We start from the raw sequence: 18,017 nt of genomic DNA on the forward strand, positions 1-18,017 counted from the left end.
CCCCAGAGTCCCCTAAAAATATTTCTCTGCCTCAACTCTCCCACCTCCTTCAGAAGCCAACAGGAGAGGAAAATGGGTAGTCATTTATAAGGTAATATGAAGTCATAAAATAATGACCCAAGTCATGTGCACCTCTCTGGAATCAGTGTGAAAATGGGCTTCCCATCCCAGGCCTAATTATTCCATAATCCTCGTTGCATTTGCCTATGTGGGTTAGGGTGGGGTGTGAAACCTCGGAAACGAAATTGAATGTCACAAATGCAGGTGCCGCCCCCCAGACCTGAAGAGCGTGTGTTAAAAGACAGCATCTGTACAACCTCAGCTGTGCCTGAGAGGAGGGTGAAGGCGTCGGAATTTAAATCACGTTGTTTCCACTTATGCAGGGAAAATCCATAAAAAGAGATTTATTATCATATTTTCTCTTTGAAATGTATTTGTTTTTGACTTTAAAAGTGCTCCTCAGCACAGAGCAGAGTAAATATTACAATTTTGCTCAACAGCAGCCAAGACTTAATTGTCTGTGAAATACAAGGCTTAGGACCTGATTTGAGTTAACTACTGTTCTGCTGATACAAACTCTGCTGGCCGGCGCGGTGACCGAACGCACGCAGCGGCAGATTTACACCAGAGCCATCCCCGCAAGAACAGAGGGGGGGAGGGGGGAGAGGGGGAGAGGGGGGAGGGGGAGGGCAGGGGGGGGGCAGCCAGGCGCCTGCAGGAGCCCATCCAAACCATTTGGAGCTTTGCTCTTCCTGCAGCAGATTTAAAGTGCCTTTGCACAAGAAGTCAAGCATAAGCAGCTATGGAAAACATAACAAATCATGCTTGCAGTTTAACAGCAAGAAAGAAGGGGAAACCGGTAACCGCTAACAAATACCGAAGAAAGATGCAGTGGAGACGGAAGTGAGGGGCAAGGGAAGGGGGGGGGGGGGAAAGGAGCCGGATAAGGACACGACACTGGTTTCGGCAGGCGTACCGCACGTTTTATTGTTACTGTATGTCTCGCAGGGGCTCGGCCAGGAACCTGAGAAGTCCAGCCTCCTTCCCAGGGCCCGCGCCCTTCGCACGCGGGCTTCGGGAGGGCTCCGCCGCCCGCCCCTCGCCCTCTCGCCACCTCCTCCAGCGCCACCCCCCTCCCTCCGGCGGCGCTGCGGGTCGCTTCCTCCGCCCGCCGAGGGTGCCGAGGAGAAAGCGGGCGGCTGCAGATTTGCCCCGGTGGCACCGCAGCCACAAGCCAAGCCGTAATTGCAAAGCAAACAAGGCTGAAATATTGGATTGGTCTCAATCGTGACAAGATCTACGCTTTTGCCGCCAATTTGTTTGTGCAGCTCTATTTAAAGGCACTTGATTGAGGAAATGTTGAAAATAGCGGTGAGGGTTTCCCTAATGAGACCTCAGGAGGGAAGCGGCGGCCTTCGCCCGCAGCCCGGGGCTCTGGATTGGCCGCGGGGGGGGGCGGGGGGAGGGGTGCTCTTAACCCCTTCCTGCCCGCCTCCGGCGAAAAGTCCTCGGAGACGAGCTGGGGGAAGCTGGGATCCATCCCGCCCCAGAGCAGTGACCTCCCCTGGCCTAAGCTGCGGCGAACCGGCCTCCTTGGTGGCGGGCACCCCGAGCGGGAATGGGCAGCAAAAGGAGAACTTAACCAAGGTGAAGGAGGCGGCCCAACAGCCAAGGCAGGGCTGGAGGGCCGGCGGCCTAAATCCGGAGCAGCTCCCCTTGTCCCCCAACGTTCCCGGGTGGCGGCCGCAGCCCCACATCTCACTCTCCAGCGCCCACGGTCCTGCGAGGCCTGAGGCCCTTGCGATCCCCGGGGAACCGCGGTTGCTCTTGGCTCAGGGCATTCAGGCAAGCGGTGACCTCCGACGCCACCTGGCCCGTCGCCGTCGTCGGGCTAGGTCTTGAGGAGGCTGGAAGGGAGGGGAAGAAGCTGAAGAGGCAGGAAGAGACAGTACATAGGTAATTATTGAGCGCAGCCTGTGTGTCAGGCGTCTCGCTCTCCAGTGCATCTTGATCTCATCTAATCTTCCCTACACACCCTCAAGGACGGTGTCATTAACCCATTGTTCAGATGAAGAAACTAAGGGTTACAGAGAAGGATGACCTGGTTCGAGATCACGCAGCCAGTATTTGGGTGCCTGAGAGTCCGCCCTGCCCAGCTCTGACTCTGGCGCTCAAGTTGTTGACAGGGGTTACCCGGGGAGGTCCGGGCTGGGGCTGGGTTTTTCACTCTCCGCGCTGATGCTGATGGCTCAGACCCACTGCAAGTGGGATCTATCCCGAGGAAGGTCCGTTCCCTAAGGTCCACCTCCTAGCTCTGGTCGCTTTCAAAATAAAGAAAAGCAATCCACTTGCAATTGGGATACGCAGAATTCACCCACTGTCTCTAAGTCATCCCTTTGACACGAGCCGTTAAATCCCAGGCTGGGCCCAATGCATTGACTGGACTCTCAAGGAACCCACAGTCACTGGAGTCTACCGGAGAATATGTGAGGGGGGTGCACCGGAGAGGGGACTTAATGTGGGGGAGCAGAGAGAGGGAAAGCAATACCTGGAAAAGCTTCCTGGAGGAGGTGGCATTTAAACTGGGCCTAGAAGAAACACAGTGAAGTGTGGATTCTTTAAAATGGGACAGACATGGATTGTTTGATAGCTATGCTAGCAAGTCAAGGAATGCCAGACTTCAGTCCGGGACAATCTCGGAGTCACAATTTCACCACCTGCTGCTGTTTCAGGACTGCCCCTCTAACGTGGAGAACTGTGAGTTGTTCAAGCCCTGAGCCAAAGTTCCAACCTCTCCTAGGATTGAAAAGCTGGGGCTTGGGCTTGACACTGGCAGCTAGACCTTGACCCTTCCGGAGACCTGGACTTGGGCCAAAAGGGATTGTCAAAAAGACAGGGGCAGCAAAATGGCACTAGGGACACTCTCACCAGAGTTCTGAACAATTAGAGTCACGCATTTCTGAGCTTTTCCTAGAGGGATCTGGTCAGAGATGTACCTTGGCCAATCTGGAGTCTCTTTCTGGAGTCACAAGCAGATGTAGGCTGGAAAACGAAGACTCCAGAGGGCAGGGGAGGGCTGGTTTCGGTTGGACTTCCCCAGAATGATCTGCACCTTCTGTCAGCAAAACAAAAAAGCATCAGTCACACCAATTTAGTGAACCCTCTAAATGTGTTTTGAATGGAATGCTGCTTTTTTTTTTTTTTTTTTTTTGTATGCAACCAATTCCTTCTTTTGAAGTTGGATGCTTCGCAAGCAGAATGCAATTCCATTTTTTGTTCCTCGAGGTTTTGGCCTGTGTTAACTTAAGTGAGCACTCACACAAGTACTAAGAAGAAAGCCATTCTTTTCTGGAAAATAGAACAAAGTAGCGCCTCTCCTATCACGGTGCAGATATATAATCTGTAACAACAAATTAGCCTCCTCGTGCTGCGCATTTCCAGCAAGCATCCTGCCTTCTCTGTTTATATTATAACTTCTCTGCCTGCAATTATTTTTATTTTAATTTTCTGTCACTTTAACAGAAACCAGAGCCTCCTCTTCTAATGTTTTGTACACAGCATGTTCATTTTGATAAGATGTTCTTTCCTATCCTCTTTTAGCTTGCCTTTCCTTGTTTAGAGTTCTGTATCAGGAGTTTCTAATATTTCTCCCTCTTTTTTTTTTTTAAGGAACTTGTCCCTGTCTTGCTTTATTTGTTTGTGTGAAATTTAGTTTGAAAGGAGATCAGAGAGAGCAGGAGGGGTTTGTAATAAGAGAATGACCGAATGACCCAAAGGCTGATTATCTATCATTAACTGGAGACTCGGTGTACCCAAATTACCAGAGAGACCTCAGTCTGCCGGATCCTTACCCAGCCAGAAAGGCAAGTGTGGAATGCACACAGCTGAAACAGGTCTCCGTGGCATTGCAAATGAAGACAGTGTGCTCACACATTTTGTTAAAGGCGTTTCCTTCAAAACTCAACTCAGGTTCAGTGGACGAATTTATTAGCTTCTGACACGTTGTGCACAGGTACAATCCTTGCCGCAAGACTAACTTTAACATTTTGGTAACTAACATTTTTGTGTTGTTTCGTTCGACGCAAAATTGCAGCTAATTGTCTGAGCTCCGGAGAATATTGAGAAATCAAGCCGGGCTGCTTTTGATCTGCTCGTGCCGCTAAACCTAAACCTTGTAAACATCGAGGTTTGCCATTAATATTGACAATAAAAGGGTTTCTTTTTGTTAACCTGAAACCTAACCGTCCTGGCTCAAGTCCCTTGTCTAGAAGCAAAGGCCCTAGAATAAAGTAGAAAAGGGTTGCAAGAAACTGCCAGGGCTAAAAACAAAACAAAACAAACAAACAAACAAACACGGCATGAATTTGCAAAGGAAGCTTCCGAACAGAACTTCCTAAGAATTCTCGCTACACCACCGTTACAACTGGGAATGCACGGGGCCTCCAGTCACAAACAAAACCTTCGCTCACTTAAATGGCTTGTCCAAAGCTCCACATTTTAAGTTGCCATTCGCTTTTGTATTTCATTCTGAACCCTCTTGCAGACTAGGTGAAGTTAACGACTGCTTATTTTCCCATAGACCGTGGATGCGATACAATTGCTTCCTCGTCATCTGAATGTGGAGTGCTTTCCTTCTAGCTTGGAAGAAAATATTGCCAGTGTGTATGTAATTTGCTTGAAACAAAGTAGTTAGGAGAAATCCTGTGGCATGTATTTTCTCACACCACTGGTGCTCTAAACTATCTATGCTTTACTAGAAAGCAGCAATGATCAGATCTACCTCACCTCTTATAACAACATCAATAGCACCTCCTAGATACACATCTTGCTGCCTCTAGGGAGGCCCTTTCAGGTGCATTCTCTTTTGTTCCCTTTTGTCGGAATAAGTATTTTAACTTGGATAACTGGCCAGGTATCAGTGAAAACCTCCCACAGCAGGAGCCCATCTGCCAGTTAATATGAAGAGCTCGTCAGGGACCGTTTGAAGAAAATGCAAATTCCCACTACCTGTAAGACTGGACAGTGACATTTTTCTTGCACGCTGTACGTCTTAAACTTACACAGCGTTCTTTGTCAATTATATCTCAGTGTTTTACGAAAATACTTATTTTTCTTAAAGGACTAAAGGAGAAGCCAGTATCTTATTCTTCACCAGTTTCAGGTTCAATGACCTGAAGGGATCAGAAACCTCAGAAATCCAAGCACTGCTCAAAGGCAAATTTGAAGGGGGGGGGGGGGGGGGTAGAGAGGAGGAGGGAAGGAGGGAGAGAGAGAAAGAGGAAAGGGCTGGCAGGGAAGAAGGGAATATGAAAGAAAGGCTAAATGGAGGGGAGGCATCAAACAAGTCCCATTTTCTCCACTGACTTAAATGTTTCCTAATCAAAACTGGACTGAAAACAAAAACAAAAACACTGGACTGAAGGGAGTCGTAAGCAATCAGCCCCTCCACGGTCATTGCAGCCGAATCAGCCCCTCCCCCCCCCATCTCCACAGATCTGCTCTGGAAAGAAGAGGGGAGAGGAATCACTCCCCAAATACCCCACCCCACCCCAAAATGCAAAAAGAAAGTGCTCAGAACAAATAAAATCTCATAAGAGCCATGGGCAACTTCTTGTGAAACAGATATAAGAGTCCAATCGAACGTGATCCTGCATTGTAGAAGTATCCTCTGAGCACCCCCACATTTCTGGAGTCACTGTCACTTGCCATGTCTGTAGACAACCATTTCCCAAAAGGCAAACCAGAAAGGGAGGGACTATGGAACCCGAGTTGGGAGATCCTTTGCCGCCACTCAGACAGTATGCCTTATTCTTCCTGTCCTGAAGGTTCTAAGACCAAGTGGCTAGCCTATAAAATGACTCAATCCCACCCTAATTCAGACAAAATGCAAAGCCATCAGGGTGTCGTAAGAAACAACTTCCTTGGAACAGGTGAGGCTGAGGTTACTTCTCCGAGAACACATTTCCTTTTCTGCCATCTTCTGGGTCTGGTGTTCTTTCTGGAGTTCTCGGCACTTTCTGGGGTTCACCTTATATAAGAGCGGTATAGGGATTTAAAGGAATGCCCCATCGCTCCAACTATGTTGGTCAGGAAAATAAGGTAAAACGAGATTTGGAAAACGATGAAGGGAATTGAGCCATAATTCACGTAAACATAAAATGTGTGTTTATGGCCCTCTGGCCTGGTTCTTTTCAGGTCCAGTTTATTTTGAGTTCTCATGAGCAAAACATAAGATACAAACTGCCCTTGCCTTTGTAATAATAAATACCTCCGAGAGATCTGTATTTTCCCTAAAAACAGACTGAAGTTTTTTAAAAAAAAATATTTAGTTTAAAGCAGATTGATTTTAAAAGGAATATCTCACAAGACCAAAACGTTTGCAAGGGAGTTAGTCCTCAGCTTCTCCCAGGCTCTTTGAGTCCTTTCCAGAGGAAGGGGTGGGAGTGAAGGGAAAGAGCCAAGAGACATGGGCGCAAAACAAATTGTTGAACCCGGTTCTGTCTGTTTAGCTGGAGGCGGACGTATCGCGCGGTACAGGGGTAGACCATCAGCTACAGTGGAGACTGGACAAGGAATCACAGCGTGTCTCCAAACGGGGGGCTGCCCACCTGGGTAAGACTGGTTGCAACTCAGCCCATGGCCTCAGAAAAGGAGAGACAAGTTAGTACACCCTCACTAGGATTCCTCCTGCGGGCACCCAGGGTGGCCAACAGCCTGCAGCATCTCAGATGCTTGCGCCCTTTGAGTACTGGAACTTGTGCCCTTAGGGGGACAGCTCAGCAGCGGGCACAGTAGTGCAGTCCCTGGCTGACATCTCAGCTGGGAAATTCACCCTCCTCCCTTTCTTTTCCCACTGTTCTCCTCCATCACTCTCCCCCCTCCCCCACTACCACCAGAAAGCAAAGACTGTCTAATCGTCTAAACTGGGGGGGTGGGGGGGGTGGGAGGGGGCAAACTTGAGGTGGATCTGCCTCACAGCTTTCCAAAGCAGCAGACTAATCCAGCACCCCCACTAGACCCGCAGCAAAAGGTACAAAAAGAGGACTCTATGAGAAAAAAGGGGACTCGTTTGGTTGTGAATTGGAAATGGCCCTCAGCCAGTCTGGTCTCTGCGAGTTAATAACTACAGTTAAGGACGCTGGAGTTCACCCATTTGTCCCCTGCCTCCAAATTGCCTTTCTGAGGCTGTATGTGGTCTCTGGGTCTGGCTCTCTGAGCTACATGAAGCCCCAGACTGTGGCACAGCATTAATTAACTGATAATGACACTGTCAGTGAGGACTGATGCTCAGATTAGCATCTTTTACGACTTTTTTTTTTTTTCTTTTCTGTCCCCGTGTTCTCTGTCTCTTTTATCACTTGCCGTGATATCTGGGGCCGTGAGGAGATTTGCCCATTTTTGGTTTCAATTAAAAGAGCATGAGAAGGCTGAAAGTGGCCAAGTCTGATGGCTTCGACACTGAGGCCACTCACCTCTGATGGACAGGGCATCCCAGTCCCCAACTCAGCCATTCTTCCTTTCAGTTCCCAAAACTCCCTCTGGGTCCGAAAGCAGCCTACCAACTTCTTTCCCTGAGCAGTTATCTGTTGCTAGCCTGGGTGCCCCCATCACACTTTGTCTACCTGCTTCCAGGGCCTGGATGTGTTCTTATAAACAGACTTAAAAAAAAAAAAAAAAAGTCTCACATGTCAGAGGATTGAACTACCAGTATTTACACATTCAGGGTTTGCCTCCCTGGTGAAAATGTAAACAGAACCCCATCACACTACCTATATTCTTTCCTTGAAGAACAAGGTCTTTAAAACACCCTGCTTGTGCTAAAATCTCAGACCCATCCAAGTTGGGGGTCGAGGGCTTCTAGCTCGCTATTTTGATCCATGCCCAAGTGGCACTTTACCAACAAATCTGATTTCAGCTTCTCCCCACCCCCTGCTCTCTGCCTTAAAATGCTATGCTGGGGGCATCCAGGGAAATTGACCCCTTGCGGAGGGGAGGGAAAGGGCCCGAGCGGACACTTCACTCCCACACTGGGTTTCCTAGCCCCTCTCCGAGGATCTTCCCCTGTCCTAACGCCCAGCCACGGAAATATCTAAACAGTATTTCTCCACGCTGCTGCCCAGGGCTGCAAAGGCTGAGGGAGCCGGCCCTGCATCCCCCGCAGCACAGGAGGTGGGCGCCCCCACCACCCCTCCCGCCATTAGCACTGACCTCGCTTTCCATCCCCAACCGCGGACTCCGCCGAAAGCGCCCAGCGGGAAAGGAATGGACTGTCCTTTCCGAGTCCTTGGGGTGGGGCTCCCTTTGTGGGGTGGGGCTCCCTTGGCGGCCTGGGGCCTGACTCTGCCTGCTTCCAAAGTACAATATCCAAGGTGGAGTTAAAGGTCTCCCCTGGGTGACCCCAGCCAGGCCCGGTGGCGAGTCCCAGGCCGCCCTGGCCGGCCCACGCTTCCGTGCACCCTGCCTTGGGCTTCCTCTAATTTACGGCCGCGTGGGGTCCTGGTTGACACCCTTTTCCACACCAAACTCCTTCGGGCCGCATCCTGATCTGCATAGCCGGCTCCCTTTGCGACTCCCAACCAAGTCCTGAGGATGTTTCAGCTCCTGCCCCTGTCCATCCCCGCCCCAGCCTCTCTCCAGCTTCCTCAAGATGCTCACGCCACGCGGGCGCCGCGGCCCTGGTGCCCCGCGCGGCCCGCTGACTTACAAATGGAGATCCATTTTCCGTTATAATGCGTTCAAGATCACTAAGGCCAGCAGTCTAAACATCCACGAGCCGTCCTCCCGCTCTGCCTCTTAAACTGCTGTTTAATGGTTCCCCTCCGATAACTAAACCTGCTTTCCACAGATGCCCGCTTTTATGGGAGAGTCAGGAATGCAGAGATATATTTATATGTTTGTTCATAAAAACTGGAAAATAAGCTCTGAACACGCTGTAAAAAATATTCAGTTACTTACCAAACAGGCTAGTTAAACCAGGGGAACAGTGATACCGGCCACACCACGAATTCGGGGGATCGAGGTGCCTGCGCGTTGAAATCGTCCAAGGTCGTCGCTGGGGCTGGTGTCCCTGAAGAACATGGAAAGAAGGGTATTTACAACCGGCTTGACCGTCCGTCCGGTGGTCTTACCCACGGTCCTCAAAAGCAGCCACGATAACAGGAGCCACCTCAGACGGCCCTGGCCAGGGTACCGTGGTGGGTAAGTAAGGAGACCTCGAGGCGGGCACTCCCAGCCTGCGCCCAGGTCGGAGCCGCAGCCTTTCCGCGCCGCGCTCGCTGCGCGCCTCGGCGAGGAGACAGCGCCGGCCCCCAACCGCCCCTTTGCAGGGACCCCGCCGCCCGCCGCCTCTGCGCTCGGCCCCCGCGCAAAAATAGCACGCGGCTGCCTGCTGATTTTCTTGCCTCGGTTACCTACAAAAACACCTCCAAAAGAAGTATCTGCGTCCCCTCCACCTTTTTTTGTTTGTTTGTTTTTAACCAGAAAAGAAAGCAGAGTGATACTCTACCTGGTTTGAGATTCTTCAGTATTTCAGACTTGGGGGGGGGGGGGGCGGGATAATTTAATAGGACAGCATCTGTTAAACACTTGCATTAACCTCTAGCTGATAAAAAAGTTTTTTTAACCCTGCCCCCCCTCGTTTTAATTATCTTATGGTTATGAAGGGGCAGCCAATCCTGGAAGAGGACTTCGACAATTAGCAACGAGAACATCAAAAAGTTTTATTGCGGAGAGCGAGAGGCACCGCCCCTGCCGCCCCGGGATTGGCGTGAGGAGCCTCTGACGACATATATTAACCCGAGCAGCCCTAAAGATGTAGCTGTACATGGAGATCTTGCTGGGAAAATCCGCTTCCTCCCCTCACGGCGTCCAGCCCAGGAGAACCGCCGCCGCCGCCGCCACCCAGGAGCTCCCTCGGCCACTGCGCGGACCCCGCCGAGAACCCGAGCCGCCGCCTTCGCGCTCCGAGGCGCCCGCAGGGCCCCAGATCCTTCCCCTGAAAGAAGGAGAGGATCTGAGAAAATGGATGCACTGAGACCTCTCTGAAAACCCTCCGAGGGAGCCCGGGAGGAGTGAGGACACGTTACCCGCTGCTAAAATCACATTTCCAGGACCAAAAACAACAACAACCAAAAATTTCATTAAAACAATAAGCGCCCAAGAACCCAGACCGGGCTGGTGGGGGGAGGGGAAGGGGCGGGAAGGGGAGGGTCGCACGGAGGTAGCTTCACAGTGAGCAGCCGACCCCGCCGCCTCCCTGCAGAGCCGGGCCGGCTCTTCCACCCGCGGCTCGGACTCGCCCTGGGATTCCGAGTTAGCTTCGGTGCCGGGATCGCGGCCGCGGTGGAGGCCGGCGACTCCGCGAAGCAGCCTCGCGGGAGCCCGGGCACCTTTGCATGAGCACGAGAGGATTCTGCCTCCCCGCAGCTGCCCGGGAAGCAGGAGCCGGCGCGCGGGCCGGGGAGCCAGGCGGGAGCCGGCGGCGGCCGCGGCCAGGGGCGCACGGTGCCGGGACCAGCTCGCCGCGCCCTATGGGGAGCCGGCGGCCGCAGTGCTGCTGAGGCAGGCCCGGCGGGCCAGGCGGGGGATCGGGGCCCGGGCTGCAGCAGCCCCCTCTGCGGCTGCCGGGCCGGCCCGGGCGCCCGAGGGCTGGGGGGCGGGGGGTGGGGGAGGCCGCCCAGCGCCGAAGCGGGGGCCCCGGCCGAGGGCGCGGCGCGGCTACGCGCACGCTGGGGCGCGTGGAGGGGCGCGGAGGGCGATATGAGTCTGGTGGGGGGCTTCCCCCACCACCCGGTGGTGCACCATGAGGGCTATCCGTTCGCCGCCGCCGCCGCCGCCGCCGCTGCCGCCGCCGCCAGCCGCTGCAGCCACGAGGAGAACCCCTACTTCCATGGCTGGCTCATCGGCCACCCCGAGATGTCGCCCCCCGACTATAGCATGGCCCTGTCCTACAGCCCCGAGTACGCCAGCGGCGCCGCCGGCCTGGACCACTCCCATTACGGGGGGGTGCCGCCGGGCGCCGGGCCCCCGGGCCTAGGGGGGCCGCGCCCGGTGAAGCGCCGGGGCACTGCTAACCGCAAGGAGCGGCGCAGGACTCAGAGCATCAACAGCGCCTTCGCCGAACTGCGCGAGTGTATCCCCAACGTGCCCGCCGACACCAAACTCTCCAAGATCAAGACGCTGCGCCTGGCCACCAGCTACATCGCCTACCTCATGGACCTGCTGGCCAAGGACGACCAGAATGGCGAGGCGGAGGCCTTCAAGGCGGAGATCAAGAAGACAGATGTGAAAGAAGAGAAGAGGAAGAAGGAGCTGGTCAGTACCAGGGGGCAGGGGGCAGAGGGGGTGCGGGGTTCGGGGGAGCGGTACCACCGGCCTCCTTCCAGTTGGGCTGAGCAATGACATCCCCCCTCCTTTGCCAGCATCCTAAGCCAAAGTCGTTAAAACCAGGTTATGGAAAGAAGCTGAGGAGATGGGGGAGGACGGCAGCAGGAGGAGGAGGTTAAGAGGGATGCTCCGCGCTGGTGATCTTCCCTCCGGGTTACCGCTGTTCCCACAGGCACTTCGGGCATGCCTTTCGGACTCAGGGTCCCCCCTGATCTTTCGATTGCACTGGCCCAGTCATTCCGTGTCTTCTAGAGCCTTCATTTGGCCTCCAATCCGATCTTGCTTTCAGGTATTTCTAAAATAAGTCGCCTGCAAGCGCTAGGTTCCAATTATCCCACTATCGGCCCCTTATCCCTCCCTGGAGAACTAGGCCACCGCTGATGGTAAGAGAGTTTTAAGGCTGTTCTCATCGCAGTGCTCAGAAGACAGGGAGGTAAACGTAAATAATAAGTACTCTTAACTTCAAAATGCAGCTCCGGTTTCTCTTTGGCGATGAGGTTGTACTGAAACTTCTCAGATGAGTGTACTTCGTGGGTCTTTCATGTTTTATTCCCCTGAGCATTTTAAGACAAACAGTAAATACTAATATGGTCGCTGTCATTGTTGTTATCAGGAACACAGAACTATAACTGAAAAGCAGTTTTCTCCAGTTCCGACCAAGTGCCCACAGGTTGGTGGTGTTCAGAGCAGGGCTAGTGCCATGCAGGACCTGGGAAATAATCCCATTTGTCTAGTTTTTCTTCTCTGGGGCCTGTGGCGCTTTAGTCTGTGCATAATCGAGTGACCTCTGGAATAACTGGGGATTTCAGAGGCCTTGGAGGAGAGGCACTGCCGAGTTGGTGGCCCAGAGCCCCTTGCCGGCCAGCCCAGGCCAGGGCAGAAGAAAGTCTCCCCCATCTACCCTAGAGCTCGAATCTGGGATTGCGATTGAAAACAGGGAAACCAGATTTAGCGCCGACCCCCGCTCGCGCCCCTACATCTGGAGTCAGAGAAAAGGCCCCCAGCCCCTCCATAAACGACTTGGAAACGGCTGGTTGTTTATAAGCTTGCCTATCCGGTAGTTGAGCGTTGCAGGCGCGTGGAAGGCCTGGGCGGTAGCTAGGGCTGCGCAAACCTTCGTCGTTTTCCTGCCGGGGCTGACTTGAAACCATCCCCTTCCCATCCCTTACTCGTTCTTTCATTCTCTCCTTTTCTCCCCGGAAAGTGCGGGGGGGGGGGGGTGGCGTGGAACCAGGTCTCCTTTCTGAATTTCTCTTTCCACTTTTCTCTCCTTCGCCTCTCCTCTGCCCAGAATGAAATCTTGAAAAGCACAGTGAGCAGCAACGACAAGAAAACCAAAGGCCGGACGGGCTGGCCGCAGCACGTCTGGGCCCTGGAACTCAAGCAGTGAGGAGGAGGAGGAGGAGGAGAGCGCGAGTGAGCCGGGGCCCAGGAGCCGGAAGCAGACCCAGGACTCCGGGCAAGCTCTCCACGCTCCGCTCTGAGGACTTCTTGCATTTGGAATCATCCGGTTTATTTATGTGCAATTTGCCTCCCCTCTCTTTGCCCCCCTTTGAGGCATCCGCTCCCCACCTCCCCCTCCAAAAAAAAAAAAAGTGGATATTTGAAGAAAAGCATTCCATATTTTAATATGAAGAGGACACTCCCGCGTGGTAAGGGATCCCGTCGTCTCGTAGATTCTGTGTGTGTGAATGTTCCCTCAAGGCGGTGTAGACACCAGCGTTGCTCCCACCCCACTTACCCAACCCCTTCCAGATAAAGACAGCAGACAATAGTGTGTATGTAAAGTGTATCTTTAATACTTGGCCTTTGGATATAAATATTCCTGGGGATTATAAAGTTTTATTTCAAAGCAGAAAACGGGGCCGCTAACATTTCAGTTGGGGGTCGGTATCTAGTGCTGTCTTTTCATCTGTGGTCGTTCCCTATTCGAAGATGTTTCCAACAGCTACTTGTTTTGTGCACTTCCGTCCTCTAAAACTAAGTGGAATTTAATTAATATTGAAGGTGTAAACGTTGTAAGTATTCAATAAACCACTGTGTGTTTTTTTACAAAAACCCCAATCTTTTAATGGTTGATACCTCAGAAGAGTTTTGAAAACAAAACTGTTATACTTGTTTTCATAATATTTAAAATATTCAGAAGTAAACTAAATTATCATGATTGCCTCTAACTTTATTTGAAAGAGTCGGTAGTTCCGATCAGTCATCAACGTGAGCTCCCGCCCTCCCAGGGAAGTGGCCTGGGTGAAAATCCTACTAAAGGACCTGGGCTCCTTGCAAGTCCTGTCTCCTTCCCCCCACCCCCCAGCCCCCAGCCGCCTGGAGAAGGTTGAGTGGTCTGTAGTAGGAGGATCTGGGGCCGAGGGACCTTGGCAGTTCGCTGGAAAGGTAGAAAGTTGTCCTTGTTTTCCTGAAATCAACCAGATGCCATTCTGTGGGGACTTTGGTTTTTGTTTGGGGAGCACCTTTTAGGTGGAGGAGGTTTGAGGAAGATCCCAGGCGCTATTGCAGCCGCAGGAAATAGTCTTAGAGTCTTTAATTCAAAATATAAGGTTTTCATCTAGGAAAAGAAAAAAGAGGAAAAGAGGAGGTTTTTGCTTGTAGTCTTCATCAGGGGGATTCTCCTCTGAGCCGGCCAGGGGAGGAGAAGAGCTTTTGGGGGGGGGGGGAGGTGCATGATTAGGTAACAAGGAATTTTACGTCAAGTAAGAAATCGCTAACACAACCAAGGATTTAAAGGGGGGTGAAGGGGGGGTCTGGATTTACAAGGAGCTACAAGGAACTCAATATTAACTGTGCGGTGACTGAAGTCTTCCCGGCCCCAGGCCAGCCGAGCAAGAGGCTCCCTCCCTCGGCTACCAGCCGCGGGGGACTTTACCCGTCTGAGGATTGGTCTCCAGGAGTCCCAGCACATCCCGAAAGGAAGTCCCTGAGGCCTCCTTTGCCCGTAGTCTCGGCTAGAGCCGGAATCTGCTCTAGGAACCAGAGAAACTGAAGTGCCATAAAGGACTCCGCAGGCCAGGGAGGGGAGGGAGGAGGGGAGAGATGAAGTTGGGGGGGGGGGCGGAGTGGAGAAAGGTGAAACGTATTAAAAAGCGGTTTGTTTCATGAAACGCCACGTATATAAATCTGGTGTTAGGGAGGTTTGCCAGAGGGTTTCCATCTTGGAACCCATCCTCGGGGTGATGTTCGCACCTCGGCTCCAGGCACAGACCCTCCCCCCGATACCCCAGAGGTTCCCACGGCTCGCGGGCGCCCACTTTGAGCCGGCCGCCTGCAGCGGGCAAATTCGCAAGTGCTGGGAGAGAGACGAGCAAGTGGCTCTGTGGGTTCCTTCTGCGGGCAGCTGACAACGCGAGGGCGAGGGGTTAGAACAACTCGGCCAAAGCGATCTGAACTTTCTCCCCTCGGGTCAGGCGGCGCTGGGCCGACGTGGTGGGCGCGGGATGTGTTTACAGACACTTGCCTTTGTTTATAGCACGGGGTGGGGGGGCGTAGGGAGGCGCGCCCTGATTTTCTATTACTCTCGGGATTCCTGATGGTTTGACTGAGTGGCTCTCTCCCTTCCCTGTCTCCAGCGGCCTTTTGCATCTTTACTATAATCCGTTCGAGAGAGAGAGAGAGAGAGAGAGAGAGAGAGAGAGAGAGAGAGAGAGAGAGAGACTTCAACATCCTAGGGGTGGAAGAAAAGAGATTACCAAAACAGTGGAGTGAGTGGTGGCGGAGGTGGTGAGGTTTTTAAAACAGGAACTGGAGAGAAGTTACCTTCAACACGCAAGTGTGCCTGCGCTTGCCTTTACCATCTGGGCCTTAATGCACTTTTGCAGGTCTAACACTTTTTCTGGTTTATTAAACACCAGCAGAGGAGATCCAGAAGACCCTGGCAGCGGCATCGCTATGGGGCAGCTTGCTGCTACGCATGCTTTAAAACCCGCGCTGCAGAAATCCGTCCTCTTTGTCTGGCCCGGGCCGGGCGCTGCCCGCCTCCGCTCCTGCCTGCCGGCGCAGTTCCTCTGGCCCAGCAGCACCCGGCCGCGACACCTCAACCATCTCGACATTGCAACCTGTGGGAAATCCCAACCGGCCAGACGTCCAGCAGACCCAACGCCTCCGGGGGCCGAAACACTGACCGGATGCACACCCTAAGTGTCAAGACACCCCAGATTTTCCATCTCCACGGTCGCCCAGGACATCCCAACCTTTCCAACGCTCCCCGCCACCCAACATCCCTACCCCACGTTGTCAAGTACCGGGAAGTGAGTGCTGTGCTGGGCAGGAGTGTCTTCCGAGTTTCCATGTTTTTCTCTTCTATGCATTCATTTCTCTTTTAACTCCCTTTCTTCTTTGCTTAAAGAAAAAAAAAAAAAAAGTTTCCAACCTCTTGCCTTGCAGAATCGGCTAAAAGGCCTCTGTTTTAATTGCTCGGATAATGTGGTTGCTGCCATTTTGTTAAAAGCAATCACTCCTGCAGCGAAATCACAAGCTCTCTAGACAGGCCGGAGCCGACAAAAATGCAGGATTTGACGTTAAAAGCTAAATGGGAAGCTGGGGCGGCGGAAGGTAAATTGATGGTAGATCTGGCTGTCAGGGGCCGGCCCCAGACCGCCTCGCAGGCCGAACGCCTGATAACCCTTGAGCCCTGGCGGGGAGAGGGCTCGCCCGCTGTGTGTGTGTGTGTGTGTGTGTGTGTGTGTGTGTGTGTGCGCGCGCGCGCGCGCGGGGGGGGGTGGGGGGCGCACGCGCGTGTTCCTACAGACCCATTCTCAACTTCTTGGGAAGTAACCTGGAAAACTCAACAGAGTGGGACCTGAGCACCCTCCTTGCTCCCAGTCCCAATTTTCCAGGACTTTCACCGCCCCCTCCCCCAGCTGGGACACCGACGGCAGCTTTAAGAGCTTTTTTTCAGGTCGAAATTATGAAAATAAGACAGCAACGTCACTAGTGGTTCTTCCTGCCTTCTAAATCCCCGCCCGACCCTCTGGGGGCTCGGTGGGAAGCTCTAGAATCGGAGTGGGTTAGCCCTTAGGTCTGGGCACCTAGGGAGGGTGGGCCTCCTGGCCTAGGCCGCCCATCTCAGGACCAGGTGGTCTGGTCGTCCCCGCGACGAGGTGGGTGCAGCCCTGTCGCCAGAGAGGGTAGCAAGTGGGCGAGAGTCTGGGTGGAGGGTGGCTCCATCCCTTCCTCCTCATCTACGCCACTACTGGCTGCTGCCTGCTGCTGGCGAGGATCACAGAGCTGGTATCCCACCGGTTGATAAGGAAGCTGGAGGGGGAGCTGTGTGCCGATTTCGCAGGAAGGGGTGCCTAGGGTGAGAGTGAGCTCAAAATCAAAGCCACCGGGAGCGGAAGGAGGCCTGTAAGCTACTTCCGAGACTTCAGTTTTGCAGAGAGAACCCCAGCCGGTTGCAAGGGCTTGAGGTGTGCGCGCAGACGACGATGCACTGGCCAAAGGATAGCACAATAGCCAGAACTGCATTTGCGCTCCGGGTCTACAAAGCGCGGGAAACCTCTCAACTGTTCCCGTAGCTTTAAAGAAATGCTGTGTCTAACACTGCGCGTGCGGATCGCAATTTTCTCTTCCACAGCCGCCTTTCGTTCTCTCTGCGCGCGAGTCCCACCCACGCGCCTGGATTTGGAAAAAGAACTGGTGGTAGGTGCCAAGCGGAGATGATCTGCAAAGGAGGCTTACGGCTTAGGCCCTCGTGGAGGGCCGAATCTGGACCCTTGGCCTTGCTGGTCTTCTCTGGATCTGTTGACCTGAGGAAACCCATTCCTTCCACGCAGCCCAACACCTACGGTCCATCCCCTTGCGCGAGGAATAGGCACTAACGAGTCTCAGCGACGCACTGGATTCCTGGCCTGTAGCAGCCCGTGGATCCCTCGGAGAGAGAGACCTTATTAGAGCCGCCCTCAGACCTCGGCTCGAAACTCCAGTATCCCCCTTCCTGAGCAAGCTCAACCTTGGTGTAGGGTTTATGTCTACAGGGTAGCGGGGAGGGGGGTGGGGAGGGGGGAAAAAGAAGCATTTTTTTTTAACTGTTTAGAAAGGGGAGGAGGGGAGAGGGGGTAACTCCAGGAGAGGAAACGAATCGCACATTTCCGGGGGCTGGACAGCTCGGAGCGCGCAGCTCTACCCTCCAGCTTCTGCCCCACGCGTACTTTCCGCACAGCTACTGTCTGCCGGCTTCTAATTGGCCTCTAACAGCTCCGCGGCTTCGGCCAGTCAGGCTCGTGGAAGTTAAAGTGCACTGTATCTGACTTACACGCGCACAGAAGTTCGACTTCTCTCCCTGTTCTCGCTCCACCCTGCCCAAGTCAGTTTCCTTCGAGGATCCCGTCCCCCGCCTCTCCCCTAAACGTGACCCCCCTACGCACACATTCCCTTCAAATTCTCCCGGCATTTGGGCCGCTTTGATGATCAGATGGTAGAGCCCTGATTACAAATTTATTCCCGGCCGCTCCGTCCGTCTTTATCTCCGCTATTAGGGACATCTGGGAGTGATTAGCGCCGCGCCCGCGCCCGGCCGCGCTGCCTATCTCGCCGCGGCGGGGCCCGGAGCCTCGCTGACGTCAGGGCAGACGGCTCGGAGCCATCCCAGCCGAGCTGGGTGTAATCGGCGGCCGCGCGGC

The 18,017-nt window shown here is 53.5% G+C and overlaps 2 protein-coding genes across 3 annotated transcripts; one reads left to right on the forward strand and one right to left on the reverse strand.

Moving 5' to 3' along the window:
• Positions 1 to 961: 961 nt before the first annotated feature.
• On the reverse strand, positions 962 to 10,140 carry LOC109499352. Its single transcript, XM_019829912.2, has 7 exons — positions 10,086 to 10,140; positions 9,863 to 9,994; positions 9,191 to 9,396; positions 8,956 to 9,067; positions 2,997 to 3,115; positions 2,549 to 2,588; positions 962 to 1,907 (listed from the first exon to the last, which is right to left on the reverse strand). Exons 1-7 carry the CDS (start codon positions 10,138 to 10,140, stop codon positions 1,759 to 1,761), a joined length of 813 nt encoding a protein of 270 aa, XP_019685471.1. The 3' UTR covers positions 962 to 1,758.
• Positions 10,141 to 10,646: 506 nt separating this feature from the next.
• On the forward strand, positions 10,647 to 13,549 carry HAND2 (heart and neural crest derivatives expressed 2). 2 transcript variants are annotated; one of them, XM_019828697.3, is made up of 3 exons: positions 10,647 to 11,313; positions 11,999 to 12,055; positions 12,677 to 13,549. In XM_019828697.3, exons 1-3 carry the CDS (start codon positions 10,759 to 10,761, stop codon positions 12,773 to 12,775), a joined length of 711 nt encoding a protein of 236 aa, XP_019684256.2. In that variant the 5' UTR covers positions 10,647 to 10,758; the 3' UTR covers positions 12,776 to 13,549. The 2 variants fall into 2 exon arrangements, with proteins under 2 accessions (XP_019684256.2, XP_023108430.1); XM_023252662.2 differs by lacking the exon at positions 11,999 to 12,055 and having other exon boundaries at positions 10,651 to 11,313.
• Positions 13,550 to 18,017: the final 4,468 nt, after the last annotated feature.

Source organism: Felis catus, chromosome B1, assembly GCF_018350175.1.
Source record: "Felis catus isolate Fca126 chromosome B1, F.catus_Fca126_mat1.0, whole genome shotgun sequence".
Classification (NCBI taxonomy): Eukaryota; Metazoa; Chordata; class Mammalia; order Carnivora; family Felidae; genus Felis; species Felis catus.

What these genes read in the sequence shown, in the direction of transcription:
- LOC109499352 (XM_019829912.2), bottom strand. Translation starts at nt 10,140, where the DNA reads ATGAAATTTTTGGTTGTTGTTGTTTTTGGTCCTGGAAATGTGATTTTA. An exon ending in GAGACTCCAGATTGGCCAAG is followed by an intron (nt 2,589 to 2,996) that starts GTACATCTCTGA and finishes TGTTTCTTCTAG; the next exon opens with GCCCAGTTTAAATGCCACCT. An exon ending in CCTCCAGGAAGCTTTTCCAG is followed by an intron (nt 1,908 to 2,548) that starts GTATTGCTTTCC and finishes CCTCCCTTCCAG; the next exon opens with CCTCCTCAAGACCTAGCCCG.
- HAND2 (XM_019828697.3), top strand. Translation starts at nt 10,759, where the DNA reads ATGAGTCTGGTGGGGGGCTTCCCCCACCACCCGGTGGTGCACCATGAG. An exon ending in AGAAGAGGAAGAAGGAGCTG is followed by an intron (nt 11,314 to 11,998) that starts GTCAGTACCAGG and finishes TGTTGTTATCAG; the next exon opens with GAACACAGAACTATAACTGA. An exon ending in TTCCGACCAAGTGCCCACAG is followed by an intron (nt 12,056 to 12,676) that starts GTTGGTGGTGTT and finishes TCCTCTGCCCAG; the next exon opens with AATGAAATCTTGAAAAGCAC.